At 33.8% G+C, this 25,215-nt stretch overlaps 1 protein-coding gene across 2 annotated transcripts; it reads right to left on the bottom strand.

Moving 5' to 3' along the window:
- Positions 1 to 8,992: 8,992 nt before the first annotated feature.
- WARS1_1 (Tryptophan--tRNA ligase, cytoplasmic) lies at positions 8,993 to 16,128 on the bottom strand. 2 transcript variants are annotated; one of them, XM_035734255.2, is made up of 7 exons: positions 16,020 to 16,128; positions 14,425 to 14,774; positions 14,269 to 14,388; positions 14,053 to 14,235; positions 12,042 to 12,438; positions 11,726 to 11,866; positions 8,993 to 10,679 (listed from the first exon to the last, which is right to left on the bottom strand). In XM_035734255.2, the coding sequence occupies exons 2-7, from the start codon at positions 14,655 to 14,657 to the stop codon at positions 10,518 to 10,520; spliced, it is 1,236 nt and encodes a 411-aa protein (XP_035588995.2). In that variant the 5' UTR covers positions 14,658 to 14,774; positions 16,020 to 16,128; the 3' UTR covers positions 8,993 to 10,517. The 2 variants fall into 2 exon arrangements, with proteins under 2 accessions (XP_035588995.2, XP_051068165.1); XM_051214980.1 differs by having other exon boundaries at positions 8,993 to 11,866; positions 14,053 to 14,388; positions 16,046 to 16,128.
- Positions 16,129 to 25,215: the final 9,087 nt, after the last annotated feature.

Here is a 25,215-nt window from a genome sequence, read left to right as displayed (position 1 = left end):
ATAGAATACTGTAATGTTTAGAACATTTTTTTAACATCAATTATTTTATTAATGTTATTCAGATATTTATTGAAAATATCAAAACATCATTGATAATTGTCATTCAAATTGCTTACATCTGTATCTCTTTATGTGAATATAAAACAATCCATAGTTTGATGAATTAAGGACATCACAGTTTGACGCTCATCTCTCGAGTATCGAACATTGTGATCGCATAATTTCACCTTGATCATTATTTAATGAGCCATCATTTTTTTCAAAAAAAAGTAATAAATTTGAAATCTGTGCGGTGTTGTTATTCTCTCTCATAAAGCATATTAAAATTACTCATTCACTTCAATAATAGCTTGTTAGTGTAATTATTGTAATCTTCAAAAATAAGATAGAAATTTTGAATACGTTTCATCTTATGAATTCAGGATATATTATAAACCTTACTAATTTATATTCTGTGTAGAATGCACTTGAAAATATGTAGTAAGGTAATCGGCATAAATTGTCAAATAATTTACTAAATAAAGAAAAAACTTCATTCAATCATTAAGAAACGGAAGACTTCTCAGTGAAGAAAATTTTCTCATCTGTGATTTCAATTTCTTATGTTATACAATCATACTCGTTCATAATTTTGCATGCAGTAGCCTGTCATAAAATAGAAAAAAACGAACAAATTTACCAAACATTAGATGTTTCCAAACATAGAATATAGGAGATTTATTGAATCACTTAATAAAGTCGTTAAAAGTTATGGAAAATTCAGTCCTAATTAATAGATAAGGTCGTATGCAAAAAAATTTAATACAAAATATGAGTCAAGAAAACTCAACTAAGAAAATCTTTTTCATGAAATCGCTTACTTATGCTGTACATTCCTAATTAGGAGTTTTTGTGCCATAGTTGGTATGATAACAATATAAATGGTGATAATAAGAATAGTAATTTGTAGGAATATCATGTTAAATAGGGAAGATTAATGTAAACATAATAATAATAAATAAATAAATATCACGAAAAGGAGGATTAGTCACAAAGATGGGGAGGGGGAAGTAATATTTGTATGTATTAAAATATTGCAATCAAGACTGAAACGACCCTATTGTGTGTCAAGGTAAACAAAGTTGTTGAATATTTTTCTGTTGTATACATAGGTTAGGCTTCTTTGAGTTAAAATATTACAAAAATCTAAACAATTTACAATTTTTATGCATTAATCAAATGAAATTAGTTTCTTTGACAGATAAATGTTCTCAAATAAACCCACTAATCCATTTCAGTTAGTAAATAGGTTATTAGTTCAAACCAGCTTAGTAGCTAAAGTACTCCAGTTTTCAACTTCCAGGCTACTAGTTCCTTCTGTGGGACTTTTTAAACTGCCCAGCATAAATTTAATGTATCATAAGGTGCGTAAGATAGTTTTCAAAATAAAGTTATCTGTAAATATTATTTCATTAAATTATTTTGTATTTGACATTATGGTTCTAGCAATTCCCAGATTATTGGATTGTTCCAACTAATCGTATTAAATGGAATGAAATTAAACGAATTTATTACAATGTAAGTATGGATTATATTGTTTGAATAATCAACTTCTCTTTAAAATGTATAATTGTTTCATCTTTGTAAAACTTAGTTTCTGCATTATTTTAACTGTGACTATGTTTTCACTTATTTGGTAAGAGAAATACTATCCGTCATTCCGTCATGAAAAAGAATATCAAATTATGACTTATTAATAAATACACAGTTACGAAGTTTTCTATCACTTTATTTACAAGAACGAAGTAGTGATGATGTTTCGAACACACAGGTTTTAGTCTAAAACATAATATGAAATGATTTCATACATATTGCAAAACAAAGAACTGACTAGCTACGCGTTGCTAGGTTATATATACACAAATGATTATCCAGGTCGATAATTATTTTCGAGTCTGGAGAAATATTTTATGCATAAATTGAATTATATACAATTTTGAAATGTAAAATCACATTCGTAAATTACCATATACACAAATCAATTCAAGTAAATAAACTCGAACAAACCTACTAATTGATTAAAATCGATGGGGAACTATCTTATAATAAAGTGTATTAAACTGACATATGTTCTTAGTCTTATTTGTTAGTATATGCAAGGCGAATACACCATTACTTGTGTGCTAAATAACAAAAGTCATTTGAAGATCTCAATATGTTCAATGATAGAAAATTGTTGAAACTATAACTAATTTCCTTTAATTATTGCGAATATATCGCTCAACTAACATTACACTAAACATACATTAAGTACGATCATGCCACACGTGACAGCAAAGCGCAGCAAACAGTGGATAACTATTCCGTAATAATTAGGAAATGGTAAACGTATGACGAGCGTTAAAAGATCCACTAAAAGCTTATAGTAAAAGGAATTTAGAAGTGCAACAATACAGTTAGACAAGAGTATGAATAACAATCATTCGAAAACTGGTTCCGAAATTTCCAACTTTTAAAACACTCGTCTCGTTATAACATTAAGTTTTCAAATCAATTATTATTATTATTATTAGGTTTATTCAACATTATATTTTTGGTACAATATAGAATTCCCAGCACAATGTATTTTAGAGAATTTCCGTTTCTTATTTCTTGATCGATATTTATGATAAATATTGAGTGACCGCCAGTTAGGTATCACCATTTCAAAGTCGATATCTGAATAATGTTCATTCTTTTCAATCCATATTGCCAACCATCACGATGTTTCTGATTGTAAATTTTTGTAACTTGTACAGAGAAAGGTTGGAAACTTTTCACCGACTCACCTGAACAGTTTATGGAATTAATTAACATAATGATTTATTAAAATAAACAAGGAAACAGATAACTTGTTGAAATATCTAGATGGCAGGGACAGGTAGCTCAGATATTCAATCAGGTCGCCTTTTAGTTGTAAATAACGTAACATAACGTACTTAGCTGTCGATTGAATACATTTTTCTTCAGTTTGACATCTTACTTATCAGTGGGGATTGAAGAGGAGTTTTCTAAGTATTTGGAAAACTATTTAGTGTCATCAAAAAGTAAAAATACCTACTTAAGTTGACCGATTTTCCATTATTTACAACGTGTTTAGGCTTAGAACTTGTAACTTTTTTCGTTCATCTTACATTCATCTAGAAAGAATGACTTCGTAATATTTTTGGAAATGTGATTTAAAAAACTTTCTTTTACTTTTGATTAGGTTTTCTGAATAAAAGATATCTAAATACTAAATAGGTTGTATTACAAATGGTTGTAAATAGAAATGTTATCTATTTAAAAGTTATATAAAGTTACGATGTAATTTAATTAGATAATGATTAAAAGTTTTTATTTTTTTCTTCGTAATTAATGATCGCTTAAGTGGAAATATAGTAAGGAAAAAAACTAACCTAAAAAAATAATCTAACGAAAGTAATGCTAATCGAAATCATACGAAATCAGTCAACGTGTAGTGTAGGCTGGAATGGCACTTTCCAGATTAGAATATTTTTGATGTTGGTCAGATTGTGAAAGTTTGGATCTACAACGCGTTGGTGTGATCAGTTCTATCCTGTGCTTATGAAACCTTTCCTCTCTGGATTGCGGTAGTTCGGCGGCTTCCTATGTTCTCCTGATGATTTCTGATATCTAGTAGTAAATGCGTGTCACTAATTGTCAGTTTCGGCTGTTCTTGTTTGAGCAGAGCGACGACAACTCATTTGGTTTCACTATCTTGAAATATCGACTTTGGTAGCTAGGACATGTATTAAGAACTATCAAATAAGTGATTTATTCCCAACTCTGACATTAGATGGTAAAAGTGGGGAAGTGGTCCATTTATGATATCAAGCGGTGGTATCAAACAGAACTGTATCTCCTTTTATATACAATTCTCATTCAATTATTCTTATTCACTTTTTATTTTCGAATGAATCCCCTTTCTTTTATCTTTCTCCTCACAGTGATGACGTATAATTATTTTAGTGGCCAGCTGTTCCAGTATTTCAGTGTACTGTAAAAAATATATCGAACGTTTATTATTTGTTCACTGTATTAATTTTGTCATTTACAATGATAAATTAAACTGTACTTAGAATGTTATATTTCACTTAGTTGCAAATCCTCTCTATAATTGTAACATTTAGTTGTTCTCTGAAGAGATGACTAACACTGAGTCACGAAACGTCAGAAAATTCAATTTTTCTACTCACTGATATATTGAGATTTATAAATTTATTGGTACTGTTAGTTTTGTTACTTCTTATTTAAGGTTTTAAAATAAAAGAACGGTGAAGTATTCTCAATTTTGATGATGTACGGTAGTATGAATAGTTAAATTCAAACAAATTAACACCGTTCCCAAAAACGTATTTTTTACTTCCCTTCAAAGTCAATTTCAGACTTAAAAACCGCATTACTTATTATTTGGTGTTTCAGAAATTACTGAATTTCATAGCTTACATAACAGAATGGTCTAAGTGAGACAACCGCCAAAAGTGAGGACGCAGTGAACAGCTATTTCCTTGTGGTAGGAGACACATCAGCACTGATTATCCATTGTTTCATCGAGGTTTGAACTCAGGATTTTCAAGTCGTATGGCGGGAACTTAGCTTATAGACCAGTGAGCAAGCGTCCAATTATTTACTTGTCTGGTTATAATCGTTTCACAATGTTGTGACGTTATCTTTACCCCACTAAAAGCTTGATGTTTTCATTTATTTTTCACTCTATAGCATCACACTGTAACTATTCATTTACGCTCTAAGGCCCGGAGGCGTGATTTCAAAATGAAAAGAACTTTATCAGCAAGACATTTATTTGCTTTAATTACTAATATGCATTTCTATCAATCAATAGCCGAAATGTCTGCGACTCACTCGAACGATTCGTTGGGGAAAATTGGTAAATATATTGGTTGAAACAAGATTTTCATTGAATGTGCTAATCCATATTTCTAAGGTCATTAATAATATCTAATAATTGCTTTATGAATATTCCTCACCACTGATTTAAATCTATTGGTTAGGTTAGTTTGCAGTGTAGCTTAATGATATGATCTTTAATTTCTTTGGAGCTATAGATATACGTATTTTAACAACCATAAAACTGAAGTGTGAAAGCCGTCTATAAGTCATTCACAAGAATTTATAGCTGCGTTTTACAATTTTCTAAATTGATATTATCATTCACGAAGTTGAATATGAGTGATTGCATGAAATTTAAGGTTGTAGATAATTTTCTTCTTAATTTTTAGGATTAGGAGAGACGAAGTTTATGTAATACACGCAAGTCTTTCACTAATTAATGTGAAACTCAACACTTCATCTCAATTACTATTTGCAATAAAATACTTGTATTATAAATGTTGGTTCATAGTGGATCCTTCATATTTAATCTTAAATACCTAACCCTGTCATTTAAGTATATTGCAACTACTTAAAAAATTGCATGATGCAGTGATTTTTATCCTCTTTGTTCTATTTATAATTTGTAGGATTTGAAGTAATTCATTGTCAGTCCCAGTATACTAACCACTGGTCAAAATCATTCGCTCTCAAAAAATATCTCAGGAAAAATTAAATAACCAATTGTAAAGTATTCCTCAACAGGTTCCGTAACTGTGAAGTAATCACTAAAAATAAAAAAACTGTCAAGATTTTAGATCGCTTTCTTCCAGCTTCTTATAGCTGTCATGTTATGGTGTTCATACTGTTCATAACCTGTACAGTAACTTTCGAATAGGGGTGGTAAACCTTCTAAGATATCTTTGAATGAAAAATAGTCAACCTAAATAACTAATGATATGTGGTGTTCCGAATACTCATTCTTAATTGTGGATTATAATACTACTAGTTATTAACTGACACTTAATCCAAATCGTTCGAAGCTGTAGTAAAGTCTCAAAGAAGCGAAATTAACGATGAATAAAAACGTTATCTTTTAGCGGATTGGCCAAAATATGTTGATTTAACAAATGTTAACATCTATAAATACCCGTGTTTTTCTGTACAAAAATGAACCTTTGGCGTAGTGTTTTTCGCTTATTTTGCGCCTTTTCTCTCGAGTTCAGGTCGCTGCGTAGTTCTAGCTGCGGGTTACCAGAATAGCTTAGAAACCGAATAAAGCGTTCAAATTAACAAGACTTATCAGTTCCATTACAAGATGAAGTACATTTATCAGTGATGAATATAATAACTCGTGAGTTAAGCTCGTATTCTGGAATCTTTAGTATTGTGAACTGAATATTCACAAAATATTTCTTAAGACCTAGTACTATCAAAGATATTGAAAATAGGCAAACTGGAAAATTAAAATTCTAAAATCTAATATTTTGTATCATTCCGATTTTAAAAAACAAACAGAAAAAGCTACTTAAATGTTAAACCGACATCCAAGTTTTTTTTCACTTTCAACATACGGACAATAAAGTGTTTAAAATATATTGTCATATTATTTGCTAAATTATTGATAATTTAAATTACTTCATATCTTAAACATAGAACTGGTTTATTTCGTTTGTTTTTAGAGTTAAGATATTCTATAAAGCCATCGATTTAACAATACATTCATGCAGTTAATAAAGATTTAGCAAGTAATTAATCATGATGTACATTAGTTGGCAACAAAGATCATTTGTTATTTTATGTCATTACAATGTAATTAAATATTTAATCAAAACAGAGGAAAACTTCATGAATATGAGATTACTAATCAAATGAAGAAGGTTATAATCTAGTACGTTTTTGTGTATATTTTCTTTTATTTTGATTTTCTTTTTCAAGTCAGATTTTGTTAAATATGCCCAGATAATATAAAAACAAAAGAAATATTTAATTATTACCTAGTCAAATTACATTTATTTGTTGTTTATTGAAGTTTGAAGTGAATATATGAACAAATTTGTCGTAATTTCCACACCAAGCCGAGAATCAAAAATAATTCTACACTTTTAATTATTTGTGGATTTCGTATCAGTTATAAACATTTCATATTTACAGATAGCTTAAAGAAAAATATCTTTTACAGAAGACACATGAATCACTTGTAACGTTTTATAAATCCAACTTATTGTACTTTAAATATTGTAAATAAACAAAAAGCATGAAGCAAGTACGCTAATAAAACCGAACCTTTAAACGAATGTACCAGTTGGTTTAACCCACCCAATAAACGTTGTTTGTAAATTTTGGCTAGAGATACAAATATCATGATGACAGTTATGACTAATAAAGACATTAGTTTAAGGCGATCATCTAAACATCGTGAGTGTATCCAATCACAGCACACATGCAAAGTTTCTTTTCCGCCAGAAATTTGGCTTAGTGGTCTTGTATTCATCCCATACTATATATGCTTCAATACATTACCCCTCCCAACCATTATAGCCTACTTCTGTGTTTGCCGTCGCAATGTCATAACTTACATGTTATATTACAGGCCTCATCGATTTATCATAACACAAATACCTTTTAATGTATCTTTTAGTTTCTAATTTAGTTACCCCATAGAGATTTTCTTAATACTTTATAAATTGTATAGCAGTTAACGTTAGTTGCATTTTTAATTCATGTCTATACACTAAAAGATAGCAACAAATGAAATTTTCGTAAAATCAGGAAATCATCTTTTCTCTTGACTTTTAAATAATTTTGTTCCCTACAGATGTTGCATATTAAGTTCATTGAGGTATGGGAAGGAATTCAAATTACACTATCATTATCTGGACGAATGGCTAACATTAGATTGAAACAAAGTTAAATAAAGCCAGAACGAACATTAATGCAGAATAATATGAATTCATTATATTTCGTGGTTCCTCATCAGCTACTTACAACCAAATATGTTTTAGAATTTTACATTGAGGTAAGATATAGTGTGGAACGACTGACATAAGTGGATGTAAAGAATTGGAATGACAAAGGTTATCAATAATAACATTATATAGTGTGTCATCACTATATCTACAGTAGAGTCTGCAACAGTCATAAGCACTCCATGAACCTACTCAATCTGTCTAACAAGGATATAGATTTTATTATGGAACATGAAGTAGAAAGTAAATTCCATTTCCTAGATATCGGAATCAGACGGCACATTACAAGGGCACATTCAGAGCAAAAATACCTGGAGTGGAGTTTATAACAATCACTACAGTTTCTGTCTAATGAGTTACAAAGAGGGTATTGTTCGAACCCTTTTTGACTGCGCACGCAAACTTTGCTCAAGGGAATGCCTGAAAGACGAAATCGCTCTCATCACAAATTGCCTACGTGAAAATGCATACCCGGCGAAGTCCATCAAGAAATATGCCGAAACTAACCCTCAGGTAAAGTACGATAGAGTGGAAAAGAAAACCTGCTTCTTAAACTTACGCTTCAAAGGAGACGAAATCACTGCTCTTAACAGTGCAATAGCTCAGTATTTACTTGACACCGGGCATACCGTTGAAACTCATGCTTTTAAAATTATTAGCAGACAAAGAAATACTGTTTCTCTCCGTTTTGTTGAAGCAATCGCGATAAAAAACTCAAACCTGATCTAAGTATTTAAAAAGAGACAGTAATAAACCTATTACTACCATGGTAATTCAGTTTTTTGGTCATTAGTTTTATTTTGCTATATTTATCTTCCATTATCAAATTCTTAAACCACGCCTTCATTCATACATTTCCACTCACTTGATTCTCTTAGATTATGTGAACTCTTCAAATCCTATTCATTTATTACGTAACCCATCTTACCAGATTTTAAATTCATGAATCTTATGTAAACCCTCCATTACCTCTAAAATTATCACATTATATATATATATATATATATATATATATATAAACATATATATATATATATATATATATATATATATATATATATATATATATATATATATATATATATAGGTATTATTGATAACCTTTGTCATTCCAATTCTTTACATCCACTTATGTCAATCGTTCCACACTATATCTTACCTCAATGTAAAAGTCTAATACATATTTGGTTGTAAGTAGCTGATGAGGAACCACGAAATATAATGAATTCATATTATTCTGCATGTGTTCGTTCTGGCTTTATTTAAATTCATAAAAGGAACTAATTGCATAAAACGAAGTTACTGTAATCATTAACATCATCCACACATTTGAACAATATTAACGTCTATGTCACTTGGATTAAGAGGATGACATTAATGCTTTTTTAGCATTAATAATATAAAAAAACTGTCCTTCCGCTGGAATTGGGTTTATCACTATAAGAGCAATCCCATTTTAAAGATTGTACAATATCTCTCAGGATTAGACATTATAATATATTGTATTTCACCAAGTATTTTATAGGATGACAATTGCAGTTCAATTTACAAGTGGGGACTGAGATTAAAGGTATTGTATTTTAATAGGGACTTGGTGAGCAAACATTAAACAAGTAAAACGTCTATATTCTTCTGACTGTTTGGGAAATCATCTAAGGAACACTGAAATAGGTAAAATATGGACTAAATTTCGGTAGTAATAGCTGACCTCAAATCTTCAATTTTAATTAAGTTTCGAGTCAAAACCAAATTTCATCCAGACTACAGCTACCGATTCGTCATTTTAGTAATAGAAAATCGATCTTTCTACTATGTTATCTTTTAAAGTATAATGTCTTGAGTGAAATATTATATACTAAAAGAAAGTGAACCATAATATTGAATAGTATCCCGTTTCCTTGCTTCACGGTTTAATTATTGATGAGATTTGAGTTTTCCTAATACTGAATTCACTATAAAATGAAAAGTTGACGGGATTATTGTGAATATTATTCAAATAAATAGCATTTGTATTATACATAGATGTAAAAATACCGAAGATGGTATCCAAAATAGGAGCTTTAATTTAACATGCACGAATGATGAGATGATTGGACGTATATGAAAAAATCCCAGTAACTTTCTGTATCTATATCATGTTCTTGTTAGCCCAATAGATCTGTACATCAGTAAAGTTACTAAAAGTATATAATAACAGCTCAAACTCATTAATACTCTGCTTAATTCATTATTAGAACTGGATAGACTTAATAAAATCTGTTTTACGCTATCGCTTAATGTGTTCACTAAGTTTATATACGTCATGTAGAAAATGTGTCTTATATTTTACTTATTTCAGGACTAGTTACTTCTATCACTGAGAAATTTTGTAAGCCAATGGAATGGTAATCCATTATAGACGCACACAAATAATGTTATTCACATACAAATTAATCAGTCCAAAGATGCAATAGCAATGACAGATGTTGCACAGATTACTTCTAATAATTAAGATAACAAGACGTAACGTACCACTGATAGGTTAAAAGACTAAAAATTTACATGCATACACAATTTTGTATTCACTACAGATAACCCGGTAAAATTTCAGAAAGTTAAGTATCATTAAAACGTGCATAAAACATAAAAAAATATTTTCCATAAATTTATTCACAAACATTGCCTAGGTCGATATGTAGTTATTCACAATCAATACATCTAAATAAATGGAAGATGCAGTGGGTGAGGAGTCATAAATCTCTTGAGAACTTCATCAGTAATCGCAGCTCGTCTTCTCTGGTGCTCTGTAACAAACTCAGTCAACAGTGTGATAAGCTCCTTTTTGATTTCACCTGTCAACAGTTTGCCACTAGAATAATCCTAAAAATATAAACACGAATTTTATGATTAAAGAAAAACACAAACCTTGCTGTAGAAATGAAACTGATAAATATGACCTAAAGAAACATGTCGGATAACTAACAAACCACCAACAACATCATTAAAGCGAACAGATATACAGAAAGCTGACTTTTACCTGATGCTAATATTGATGAATGAGATAGTGGGGAATATTTGTAGCCCAGGATTAAAATTTTGAGGATGTCGAAAAAGACAATGTATGCCTCATGATTAAACCATCCAGCTCAGAAAACATAACATTCTCAAAACCGATGAATGACTGTGATAATTTTTAAAATTAATATTTCAGCTCAAACAAATACGTAAACCATCCATTTGAGCTATAGATTTCCCACATCATTGCACTATGACTGGATAATATTCTGACTAGTTCTGCTAATAATTAGTACTTGAAAAATAGGTATGCTCCACATATACTAAAAAATATCAGCACCCCTAAGAATGACATGATAATGTTAGTTACAGGATCATAATCAAATGTATGGTGACAGAATTCACCTCTTCGCCAAAAAGCAGTCGTGTTTACGTCGCGTGGGAAGATGAAAAGGTACATTGCAATGTCGGTGACTGCAGAAATTACACATGTTAATATATCAGAACGATTATTATTCCCTCAAAAAGTACATATCCATAGTTAGAGCTAGAGATAACATAATTATGTCTAAATAGGATTAATCCAAAAATGTGCACAAGTTCGCATACTTAGCTATAAATCAGATCCTGTATGTGAGTGATTACATAATAACTGGTTACATTTTAGTATGTGGATTGGGGTCCTATAACGTTGAAGCAGTAAGAAACTAAATGGAATGACCTTGTCGCATACTTATTTGGCTCATACTAACTACTAATAAAAATTTTATACTTACTTTACCAAGTATAGAATGCAAAAAAGAAATGAACACATTTACAAATGGGTATTTTACGACAGTTTTAACTTTATTTCACTAAGTCTAATGTCATGCAACCAGTACATTCAAAAGAATTAATTTGCTGGCACAAACCTGACGTATTTGTTCTAGTTTTTGATCGTCTTCCAAGAAAAATCTCAAATACTGGTATGATACATCAATATCACAGTTTCCTCCACGTTCTCTATGTTCAGTAATTGTGTCGCCGCCACCAGAGTAAGCGTATTTATTGATCTAAAACAAGATGGACATGTTGGTGATACTTAAAAACTATGCACATAATTATTCACAGTGATATAAACAACATATACTGTGGGCATCTACTGAGATAAGAATAATTAGATATAAATGTGCTTAAAACAGATTATCGCTCTAGGGTACAACGATTAAAGTAGATTTCAATACTTACTTTATTTTTAACTTGCTTCGGTGTGTCTGTCAGAAAAATTGATGTGTTTGGATTGCTTGCACTCATTTTTGTTTGATTCCCTTGTAAAGCGGGGAAGAATACTGAGTATATAAGAGAAGGTTTAGGTAGTCCAAGGCGCGGAGCAACGTCTCGAGTCATTCTAAAGTATGGATCTTGATCAATAGCACACGGAATTAAACAACCGACATCCTCTGGTTTTTTAAGATTTTCAAAAACAGTTGGAAACGATTGAGCAAACGAAGGAGCTGCTTGGATAGCCGGGAAAGATATTTTTCCGATACAATCACTGTCATTGAAACCGAAAATCGCACGAGCCTGATTATATGTAACCAAGCGTTGTATTTGACAGATGGTACGATAGAAATCTGGGCATGTTCTACAGATGAAGACAGAATTTCAAACTTAGTGAATAATATATATAGATAAATAAAGGTGTAAATCGCCTAGTAATCATTAAAAAACGCCCCGAATTACTTTTAAAATACAAACCTTGGACCTGGTTATTCGATTCCCGGTTCAATTTTGGATTGTTATAAAACTGCTTTTTGACAAAAGGTTCGCACGCTTCAGGAAATATCGCCATTTATACATTTAGAAAAAATTAACAGAGTGAAACATTTTCTACTAATTAGTTATTTATCATGGTTCTACATCAAAATTGTTGTTTGACTAAAATGCTAGGATTAATGTCAAAAAGAAGCAGACTCCTATTCCGAGGACAATGTCACACTCCCGACTGTAATGGTAGTAAGATATTTATTTCAGACAACCGAGATCTGCAGTTATATAGCAACCTTTCCCCTATGACTTTACTTTTATCCCGATGTACCACTAATATTAACAATTCTTGGTTGGTTGCAACCGGATTTTAAAACCACATGTTGAAGCTTCTGTTTGAGTCTTATATCAAATATGACAACGGATTTTCTTATCTAGGATTTTATAATCTCGTGACATTGGTGTACGCTATCTTCATGATACATACAAAATTTAATTGTGATCACTTGTATAACAGATATTATATTATTAGCTGGAAACTTAAATGCACATATCAAATATTTAAGTAAAAAATAAACACGTGAGTACTATCGAAATTATTTTGTTAGTTAAGAATCTGTTTGAAGCAAACAATTAAGTTTATACTACAAAGTATTTATTGGACATTAGGACAAGATTTCAGAATCACTGAACATTTATCTGTAATTTGCAAACAGTTGTCACATATCAACAAACGCAATAGCTGGATCTGTTTTGAACAAGTATTAGTCGTTACAATAGTGAATAAAAGCCTGATCGATAACTGATTCTCAATGATAAAATCTGTCCAAGTGAAGATTGCTTGGAAAACTGTGTCCGTTGGTATGAATTGTTTTTAGGACCTAACTGTTCCAAACGAAACAATACAATGGTACTTGAGACAAGCACTTTTGGGATCGGCAGGACCTTTGGAAAACCCAGGTGTTCACTAACTTTATGCACGTAGAAACTTTGAATGTTTCTGGTCATAGCAAACATATATTAATAAGTTTAAAAAGGCTAACTACCGGCTTCAGAAATTGGATTTAATAATTAAAAAGAAAAGCCATGTGAGTTAATGTGACCGATGAAACAATTAGATGGTACAGACTGGACCCACAATAGCAGCTAACAAAAATGGTGTGTCACTGCTAAATTGTCTTCAGGAATGTATTGTGATGCTGTGTTGCAATCAGTGGTATGGCATCAGATAATCTAAGCTGAAAAACAATTCCCACATTAGTGAGACAAGATGAGAAAATATCTAAACCTATATTTCTAGTAACACCTAATTTATTTGACAGTAAACATTTTCGATAGCTATATTATGCATGTATAAAATGGTTTTTACAATTTTATTAAAACTGGTCTCTCCGAATTTTATTCATAAAAGTTTATGTATAGTGAATTTTAAATAATTAAACAGCCGGAAGCTTTAGTTGCTTGCATGAAGTTGAAACAAATAAAAGCTTACCCCATGTACTCAAAATTGCTGAAAATAAATGTCTTTTTGGGATCAAAACCCATGGCGATAATATCCTTTGCGTTTTCACGAGTTAAATGATTAACTTCTGAGATAGACAAGTTCTTCCACAGAAACTTCTCATCATCAGTTAACTGGATTACAAGAGGGACGTCAAAAACGTCCTGAAACCATCTAGAAAAATGCGACTGTAAAATTTACAACAACTTATTTATTATGAATGGAACAACGTGTCCAAGATGTAAGGCCTCTGATGATGGACCTCTTCCGGTATACAAAAAGAATGGCTTTTTTTGTTCGATGCGTAAGATAATCTGCTCCAAATCCCTTAATCATAGTTTTTTTCAAAATTATCCAGCCTACCTATGAGAAAAAAATATCTGACGCTTCAGTAGGTGATGTAGAGGCTTGAGACAAACGTTTGCTAGCCTTTGAAGCAAACCATCGTCGATTCTTGAACAACCAAAGCGAACGATTAGCTTATCATAATCCACGCCGCTGCTTGAACTTGTTGACACTTCCCATGGAGTGACTACGTCATCTCCGTTATCTCCCAAAACTTCACCCATTTGCTTACAATTTAAACTGTCAGTCATGTATATGGTTTGGGATGATTTTTCACACACAATACGGCCGGTGAATGTAAGTATTGTAAGATGTTTAAAATATGAAAGACAAGCTTTTGAGTGTTTTTAGTCAGCGATACAATATTCCTACAGATAGTGTAAATATAATTATGATGCTAACAAATCAGTAATTGATAAAAATATGAACGTGATCATAATTCCACAAACTTCTGCAGGGTACATGAATCAAACTAGGTATCAATGACTTTACATACCAGTAAAATAAATAAGGTCACCTCAGACTTTCATCCAACCCATTCTAGTCTGCGTAGTGCATAGAGGCACAGGTTGACTGAATATACATCTCGACTACTTCAGTCGATGAAGAAGTACTCCCTTACCCAGGTTCCTACGGTTGAAAATGTCCTGTGCAATATGCCTCTATTTTGAATAGCTACTTCTCGTGGACGAAGTTTGGAAGCAAGAGGACTGTTGTGTAATAAGGTCAGTTGACGGGCCATCTGATATCGTTAGTATAATCAGATAAATGAGGTATCTTTCGAGAATTGATAGTTTTGTGCAGACCTAAAGAGCAGTGTCGAAGCTAAGGATAGAATACTAAGCAATGGTAGATAATCGACAGATGAAGTTGCAAACCCTCATCGACTGAGGCTGTTACAACCTGTTACGCATAACCAACCACCGCTTGCTTTGACGACCGATGGTTGCTACTACAGAACTAGATTGTTAGATAGCTGGGGATAGCTAAATCATATCGTGGCATCAGACGAAGTAATTGACTGTTGGTCGGCGCCATGGTAGAAATTATGAACTAGCTGGTTTGGGTACACGAGATAATCACAATAAATATTTAGAGACTTTGGATGGAGACTTATAGTTGTACAAAATCGCAAACGTAACAACTTTGTACTTATATTGACCTTGAATCCCACTACCTCCCTATACAAATCTTACCAGTGTTGCTTTCAAGCATGTCCCATATACTTAGTCGTTCTTAATAGCCATATTGAATTCCATTCATGTAAATCAGTAACATTTCGAAGCCTGAACTCATGATTACACTAAATATAAATAGGTGACTGGTTAACCACGACTGCGATCAGTGTTGTGGTCTGAAGCCGATCTGAAAATACTTTTAGTACTGGGAGAGTGTGCATCGAGCTCCCAATTTTGGGGAAGCAACTATAGAAAATGGCACCAGAACCCTGAAATTGCCACAGATCTGGGAGAAACTCCCCAATATTTTTCTTTGACCTTGGTGAAGGACATTCGACCCTAGGGATTCCCCGAAAATTTCCCCTAAATTTAGGAGATTGGGGCAAAACAGAGTGGGTAAGAAAAACTGGAAAGGAGAAAATACAGGCCGATTACTCAGAAAGCATATGAGGTCCACACACAACGGCAAGGTATAAACGGCAATCCCTTTCAAATCTGTCCGCCGTTTCGTTTCAACGACCTTGAACGCGCTGACTGGAAGCGGGCATTCCGTATTTCAATTGCCGTGTGTGTGTTGGGTCCTATGAGTATTAAATGTTTCCATATATAAGTCATCTTTTGATGCATAATAAACACTAAATAACTGCTAAGAGCATTAACTGAGTATTTTCTGTTTTGTAGTGCACACTCTAGCTCTGTTGTTCCTTCGAAACTTGATCTGTGGTCCTAAGTGCTGTAGTGAAAGTCAACAGCTATATATAATTTGTTGATAAGGTCCGGAAAACAACGTAAGAAAGATAAAATAACGTAAAAGGTTATAGATGCGCATAGTTTTTGTGAGTTAAGACGAAATGTCAACTGAAGGGTAAGTCCTAAATATTTGTTGTTCTTCCTTCAGTTAGTTTTTTTCAAGGAATAACCTTTTTTTAATAGCTATTGTATGTTGTATCTAGTGCTTCATGCTCAAGTGAAATTTCAGTGAACGTAAGCGACGCGTTCCAACGTATTATGCTGAATAAGAGATTCGGAAGCTGGATTGAATTAGATAATGCGCTAAAGGATTTCCATAAAGTATGATGGGATAAATCTATGTTTTCTCAGATGACCCATACACACTATGTTCACGCAGAAAGTAGATTGTTGAAGGATGTGAGATATAAATACTTGTTCGTAGTGTTTCGTTGCACGTTTGGTCGTAAACGTAAATCAGAAGGTCTGAATGTGATTAAAAAACCGTGAGGACTCTAACTAATGTGTTACCTTTAAGGTCTAAATTTTTAAATTGCCAATCGATGTTTCGCGTAAGATTGGAGGGTCAACAATACGTTATAAAATCTTACAACATGACTCACAACCATCCGTGTACAAGTTCGTGGATGGTTTGTGATCCGTTGAGTAGACGATTGTCATCAGAAGAAAAAGAAAACTTGAAACCAGTTATATTGCACTGTCAGTCGACGGACGAAGTTATCGAAAGTATTAAGGGAAGAACAGGTAAGTAGGTGACCGCTGCTGATGTCAAAAATATGAAAGCTGAACTCTCCACTGGTAAGTGTATATAAATATATTTCAGGTTGGACTCGGAAGCAGGTATTGCAGATGATGCGACAAAACGGTCAAGTTAGAGAGCATGCATACAATTATGATGCTCCACAGCGTCTTATACCCTTGCTGAACATGTTGACCCCATTCGCAAGATCCAAAGTGTTATACGAACTAAAAAGAATGCGTTTCGTTAACTTAGAATATGAAAGCGGCGAGTGGTTGTTTATGCTTGACCGCGGACAACATTACGAAGTAGATGTAAGTATTTGTGAATGCAATTGTAGCACGTTTAATATGTGTCGATATCCGTGCCGCCATCTCCTGCTGGCATATATTAAAAGACGAAGTCTAACAGGTAAGCTATTTAAATTATAAAATATAAACTGCATAGCCCATCAACTTCTTAGGTGTTGCTGTAGATGGAAATTAGACAATACGCACAATTTACAAAACAACACAGTAATTTCATTACGGAGACGAAGTAAAGAATATATACAACTTCAACGGCTCCAAAGAATGTGCAAACAACGAATTGTTGAGAAATATGGTGAACGCTTCGCGAATCAGGTGGAGAGAAGGGTCTACAATTTTTACTTAAGAATTATAAACAGCTAGACAGCAGGTTTACGATTAACAGTTCTTTGTGGCTTTATTTTATACCACTATTTATACAACTTGTAAACTTATCTTTCCACTTTAGTAGTCATGAAAAATCAATAAACTTTTTCTCATTTTTTATTTTAGTCTTCTTCATACTTTCATGGGGAGGTTTACCAATCGCTTTAACGAATAATTGTGTGTGAAAATTAAGAATTTGTACTACTGTATTAGTTACGAACTGTCGTTAGAACTTAGCGTTATATCGTTGTTCATTGTCAGGAATCAATGAGTCAAATAAAACAATAATGCGACTTCCACGTAAAACCTTACAGATTAAACAACCGCCTTACATATTTTCCGTTGTCAGATTACGTCCATTATCAAATTAGTATTAGTATGGAACTAGACAATTTCATGCAGCTAGTTCCTTGATAAGATGGATTACGTAACCCTTAGACCACCCTTCCACTCACACTTCTTTGCTAAATTATGTTAACTCTTCAGATTGTCTTCACTTATCTTATTAGTTCTTAATTCAATGATTTATTCATTACATCTAGAATTATCACACAATTTATCTTATATGCTTCTGAGCTTCACTCGACTATTACACCACCCATCCTTTATGTTCCCTTAAGTCTAACACCAAATGACCTTTGACCTGTTCAAGCATATACATATGTATAGTTATTATTGATAACCTAGGTCATTCCAATTCTTTGCTTTCTATTATATTTCATACTATTTCTTCCCTCAATCTTAAATTATAATGCATATTCAGTTGTATGCAACTTGTGAGAAACCACGAAATGTAATGCAGTCACATGATTGTGCGTCAATATTTGTTTTGGCTTTATTTAGACCATAATTATACTAACTTACAGGATTTATAATATAAAACACTGCGTATGGTTGTTATATTTATATTTAAATAATTCATTAGATGAATGAGCATAGCAGTAGGCAATATAAAACAGTTATCGTAAACTTGTAAACCGGTTTTCCACACGATCTTCCGTAATCCTAAATTCCATAAGCTTCATACTATTCTGAAAAACAACAAATCCGTTTTGAGACAAACAATTAAACTTTGTTCTCAGTATCATATTCAATAAGTTATTCAAATAGCAAGTAACAGACTGTGCCTATAAGTCTTTTATTAACAAGTAGTGACATTCATTCATAACTTCCTAAGTAACACAACAACTGTATTACCGAAACGGAGTGAAGAGTATATAATAACTCATTTGTTAACCCTATAACAGACACGTCACAAATCAGTATTAACTAAAAAACATGGTTGTGTCACCATTCTCACAAGAAACACCGATCGTTTTATTCATGAAGATTTTGTTCCTACTTGATGTGGTGTTATACACTATTACTGCAGACATTCAGAAAGCCGCTGGACAACACTATAAACGTCAATTGTTACTCACATAATTTTTCTCAGATACGTTACATAATTATGTCACTTCAGTACAAAACAATGGTACCTCTAATGGATATAACTTTTTATGGCTAAATACAAACAAGTTATATAATATTCACAATTAGGTTAACGCTTTATTGCTTCTACTTACATTTTATAAACAACTACCGACATCCATGTTCACCGTCACCGCAATCAAGGAGGTGAACCATATGTAAAAGATTTTACGGTTCATTTTCATGAAAACTCAATCTGTGATGTATTTTTTGACTAGAAACACGGTGAACTTTACTTGCTTGAGTTTGTATTGTTACAAATAACTATATTAAGCTAACTTCAGATTTACTTACGTGGTGAGCAAGAAATACGTCAAACTGCCAATAAATTGGAATAAAAACTATGTTACAAGCACTAGCAATACAGAAATTGATGTGTCATGCAAAAAAGCCTGTTAATAGCTGATAAATAACGACACAAAAAATCCACGACAATATGTAACGTGTGCGCGAAAATCCCTGGCTTACCCGCTAGTCCGTGCCTGCCAACACCAGTTGTTGTTGATAAAAACAGCGGGTAACTTTGAGGGTCATTAAATTTAAGAATGTAGCGCTCAAACAGTTTCAGTTTCGGCTCGGCAAGGACAGCAGGCTTATTGGTTTGTGTTAGTTTTGGCAATGATGGTCCCTCAGTTGTTATTTTGAAATGGTCGATAGATGGAGCATCTATCACGTGTTGATGTAATGAATTTCACTCTTTGATGTTTCGATGGGAAAGTCGATGGTCAGCTAACACGTAATTTGTTCTGGACTGGTGAAATTTTTGGAGTGTCCTCATAAATTCTCTGTTTTAGAAGACAGGAAAATGAGGACAGATATGGTGAAAATCTGTCACTCAGTGGTTTGGATACTGCAATCAGGTCACCTTTTGATCGTCGATATGACAACGGGAAATGGTTTAGTTTAGCCAGTCGAGCATCATACGAGGGCTTCGCTATCTCAAGAGTCAACTTAGTTTCTGTTCTCAAAAGCCCACTGCGTTTTTCAAAGCAGAGGTCAGTCACTCGTATTCGGTGCGCACGAATACTGTGAACAAAGTCAGAAACGTTTTAGCGTTGACATGACTAGAGGCCCTATATATTGTAGCGGCAAATAAATCTCCAAAATAAATAGCTCTGTAAGTCTTTGACATTGGATACTGACCACATTAGTTTTGATGGACTCACCTAGCTGAAGGCACTCGGTCATGCATCCTCCCCAGATCACGAGTAGGAACGCCGTGGTCAACAACCCTTGCGATCGCTAGCCAGATTAGATCAGACGATCCTCGATATATTGATGGCCTATCAAATATATCTTCGAACCTCTGCCGATTTCATTTGGTGGGTACGGTTCATAGTAGAAGGTGTTGCTGGTTAAAGCGTTATCAAACCCTGAATACCTGTGGCATCTTTAATATTGACCATGAGGTTATATGGCGGCTATTGTATGGCAGTGTGCAGCAGCTTTTAAGTCCTGGTTAACGATGATTCTTATGTCATTGTGTGCCTGGACAACAGGTGGCTCAATGTTATTCATCGTGTACGTATCCTACCGAATTATTTCTAAAATTTTAACAACCACGGTAGTTAGACCGATGGGTCAGTAATTCTCAGGTTTATGTCTCGTAACTTTTTTGAAGACAAGACTTACTTTGTCTTTCTTCCAGTCTTTTGGTAAACGACTCTGATTTACGGATGAATTAAAGCATATACCTAAATGGTTCACAACGAATTTAGCTAGTTCCGTTAATAACCTAGTTTTCAGTTCATCGGGTCCCATGTATTTGCCTATATCAAGCTTATTTAGCAGACCAAAGACATCGAGTTTTTTAATGGCCACATTGTCCAGTGTGGAGGGATTTGCGTGAACTGACGAGAAGGGTGTTTCTACGGTATATACATTCACAAAGTAGTTTGAGAATACTTGAGCCTAACCAAAGTCATAGCATTAGTCTCCCCATGCTGCTGGAATACTTCCTCTTTCTAAAGTCCTTTGGTTTATATACGAATACAAGCGCTTAGGGCGTTCCATAGATTCTTTGACATTTTTTTGTCGTGAAGCCTTCTAGACTTACGGGGCGTCGAGAAACAATTATTCCGAGCTTCTCGATATTGAGATTTTGTCTTGTGTGAACCTTAGTACTGAGGCATGATGAAGAGTATCTCGGCCTTTTTGGGGTAGTTCAAGGGGTGTGGGATGCCGTAACGTTTAAGTATAAATTTTAAAATACGTCTCAAGCTATTTCAATTGGGAACTCGAGTTCTATTATTCTGTCGGCTCTTACTAACGTTAAACCTTAAAAATCAAGCTGTATACTATCTAAAAGTTGCATCAGCCAAATTTCTTTAGCTGTGATTATATCTGGCTAGGTAGGACCAGTCTGTATATCTAGTTCAGACAGCTAATTGAACAAGCTTCGGGGATTAGTGTAACAAATCCATAGCCTATTAAAATGACTTCGTGCTGCACCCATAGTAGCCTCGGCATCATTTTCCGTTGAAGACTCGCAAAATGATAATTTACAAATTTTGAGTCTTCTTTGTAAGCATATAACCCAAGTTTTAGTTTTTTTCGGCTCCTTGTCTTTTAACACGGTCTGCGAGCGACGAGTCTTTATAGACAGAAACTCCATTCTGTAATATTAGGTCCCACTCATTAGGAGGTTTAGACACCTTTTTAAGCTGCCTGTTTTGATTCTGTTTCAAGTTCATTTGGCTATCTAGTCTATAAACCTTTAGTAAGGTGACTCCGGAGATGCCCTGAGGTAGTAGCTGATTTAGTAGCTGTTTTATCAACCCAATGTCATGCTGAAAACGAGTTTTAGGTTCTGAGAATTCCACTCTATGAAAGATAACTAACCAGTCACAGTGACCTGTGTTTAATTTCTCGACTACATTTTGGGGGTCTGGATTTTCTTTAATAATGCTTTGTCGTTTCTTGTTCTCTCTCTGTACCCATCCATCAAGTTTCATTGGAGTAGCAAGCACAGTCGCGTCAAACACTTTGCGGGATTGTGGAAGATTATGGACGACTTAGACAGTTAGGTTTTTTTCCTGCTAGGAATAGATCCAGCATTGCGAGTGGGATTTCGAGGAGTTTCCTGCCGATACCATATAGAGGACGAGAGACAGGGTAAATTTAATCTCTTGCTTTTTTTATTTAGGACAAACCGTTTTGAAGTTAGCCAGTCCTCGTTTGATCGATGTGAGTCGGCTGTCTCCGAGCCCATTTGAGGCGGCTCCACTTCATTTTGTGTGTCGACAGAGCGAGTCCTGTCCGATGGGTCCTTATCTCGTTTGCTAATACACTTTTTGACAGTATTGAAATAGCCTCGGCTAACAAACTATTTGTGTCTGAGCAGCACTGCTGATAAAACCATTTCCACTTTACAGATTGGAAGGCGCATGGTTTAGATTCGTGCAAATGTCGTGGTGCCAGCCCTTGCACTCATCGACTGCCCGGGCGATGGCAATTGCTTATCTTGAACTGTTCAGCCACCAAACAGATGTTTTTGTTGCGGGAGAACTGAAGACATTGGGCTGATAAAAACCTTTATATTAAATATTATTAATTCACTGTGTTTTGGGATGTAATTGTTTTATTGAACTCTTGAACGTGTTTGTTAATATCACTATTTTTTGGACATTTTGGTTTGTTTTTTTGGTGCTCTCTTTGTCTTTGGTTTGTTATTTGGGAGTTTTTGCTCCGGGAACCTACAAAATTGAAGGTTTGTTTTGTAATTGTTATAATTATTGTTGTTAGAAGTACTTTGGTCGATTATTTGTGAATTGCGAATAAACTTGGTACCTAATTTGGAGTTTTGGTTCTCTTGCCTACTTGGGTACGTGATTTGCGAATATCGACGGCCAGTACTTCAATAACTGGAACGGGCAAAAACCCAAACTTGGACGTGACAGTTTTCGAAAAAAACTAGATGCAATAATACCCAGAGACAAAAGTAATTTATGACCAACAAAGTGAAAAACTGTTAGGACGAAAAAGTTAGAAAAAAATACAAAAGAAAATAAGTACTCAAAAGTACTGACGATTAACTGCTTTGGAAACGAAGACGATGCTCTTGGAGGATAATTTAACCGAAATAAATTCAATTAAAGTGTAAACAGTAGTCTTTATACGTAATAACCGATCGAAACAATCAAATTTACTCAGGGAGGAAAAGCAGGCAACGCTTCGGTGGTATCGTCCACTATTGGTGGTTACTGGGCACTTGGAGGTTAAACTGTCGTAAAACAATCAGTTCGTCACGTCGAAAATCCGTAAGGCTTTGCAGAAGCAGTCAAATCAAGACGTTTTCAGATTTAAATTGAGTTCAGCCACACTAAGTCTGACAGCGTCCATTTTTCAAGTAACGAAAGTGGTGGCATCGTAATGATGCATGATATAAGACGAATACTCAATTACATTAAGTTGTCACGACGATTTACAAGTTGGAACAATTTTGAGTTTTGTTTGAATGAAGTACATAAAATAGTAGGACTTCTGTGGTTGATAATTATTTTAACAGTAAAAGTACACTAAGTATGTCAGTATGTAAAAAGAGCAATGATGAATCAACTGAATTATTTTTTCGTCAGATATGTCTATACTTATGGACGTAAGCACAGTTCGTCAGAATCAGATACTTGTCTTCAGGATGTAGATGACAATAGTGATTCGTACTCTTCCGAAGAACATACAACTTCTAACGCATCATCACAACCTAGACAAAGAAGACGATATAGGTCATCTACGTTTGCTTTATTTCAAATGAATTTATCCTTTAGGTCGAAATATTGCCACTAAAAATCTGGATTTTGAGTCTGTGTAGTAAATGGTTCGCTAGAAGTCACCTGTGTTAAAACCGTGCACGACCATCCTTGCACATAGGGATAAATTTCTGTAGATCCTTCAAGACGACATTTGACGTCTAATTTGTGGTTTGCGTTTCTTTATCTCTATAAGCATTGTAGATTTATTTCGTCATGGCAGCTGTTAGGTAATAAACTATATAATGGACTTGGTTTCTTGTGCGTTTGAAAACATATCAATCTCTACATGGAGTGAAGATCTGTTAAAGAATTTCACTAATAACTAGCATTCAGTCCATGCTCTTATTGAACCTCTGGTCAGTAAACTCATCTGTTCATGCCTCAAAGCATTGGAAGACATGTATGCAAACGTTAAGAGTTTAATCAGTCGTAATGATGACAATAAATCGTCAGAATATTTTTTTCACTGACCACACCTACGATTCTTGATAAAAAGAAGTTTTAACATCGTACTCTTTTAGGTTTTACATAAATTCATTTATATGGCCTTATCCTTACAGCGTTACGACAGAAAACGTATACGGTGCTGTGGCCGTAAAACATAGGGATGTTGGTTTGCGTTGATGTGCAACTATTACCATGTTGGAGCGCGGCCGATTAGTCTTACAGACTGTTCACAGAATACTGCAACCCTGAACATAGTGACCTATACTACCAGGTCAAATTCCGTACTATTGTACTGCTTAGAAATCACACATCCATTAACTTTTACTGTCATTAAGCTGACTTTACATCTACTGACTTTTTTCAGCTAACTTAGCAAAGTGAACACAGTTTCAAAGCAATTAAACCATCTTTGGCAACAGGGATCTGTCTGTCACGATAGACAAGCACTGCCGTAGAAGGTTGATGTGCTATAAATGAAGATGTTCATTAAAGTTTTTAAAAAGCGCAATTATTCGTTAATAAATATCCTTTTGCGATTTTGAACAATCGCTGTCATACACTGGTTATGTACATCAGGTTCATGTTGAACTTTCATTCACAGTGTTCGACAAAGAGAAAAAAGGTCACTCTATATTACAAACGTAGTATCAAACTAGCCAAACTGGTTATAATAGACAAATGAATGCCCTCTGTCTAAGTAATCACCTGTCCCATAATGTGTATCAATGGTAGAACAATAATGTTTGCTGGATTAAATCTTACACTTAGGTCTGTGAACACTTGCAGAGCCAGCTGAAAAT

Source organism: Schistosoma haematobium, chromosome 2 (assembly GCF_000699445.3).
Source record: "Schistosoma haematobium chromosome 2, whole genome shotgun sequence".
In the NCBI taxonomy this organism is placed as follows: domain Eukaryota; kingdom Metazoa; phylum Platyhelminthes; class Trematoda; order Strigeidida; family Schistosomatidae; genus Schistosoma; species Schistosoma haematobium.
Note: the sequence above shows the minus strand (reverse complement) of the source record. Positions and strands in the feature narration are given on the sequence as shown.

Bases quoted from the DNA above. Each gene is read 5' to 3' on its own strand.
- WARS1_1 (XM_035734255.2), bottom strand. From the start codon at position 14,657: ATGACTGACAGTTTAAATTGTAAGCAAATGGGTGAAGTTTTGGGAGAT. The intron at 12,439-14,052 runs GTAAGCTTTTAT...CTTCATCTGTAG, and splicing joins AGCAATTTTGAGTACATGGG to AACATGCCCAGATTTCTATC. The intron at 11,867-12,041 runs GTAAGTATTGAA...ATCTTGTTTTAG, and splicing joins CGAAGCAAGTTAAAAATAAA to ATCAATAAATACGCTTACTC.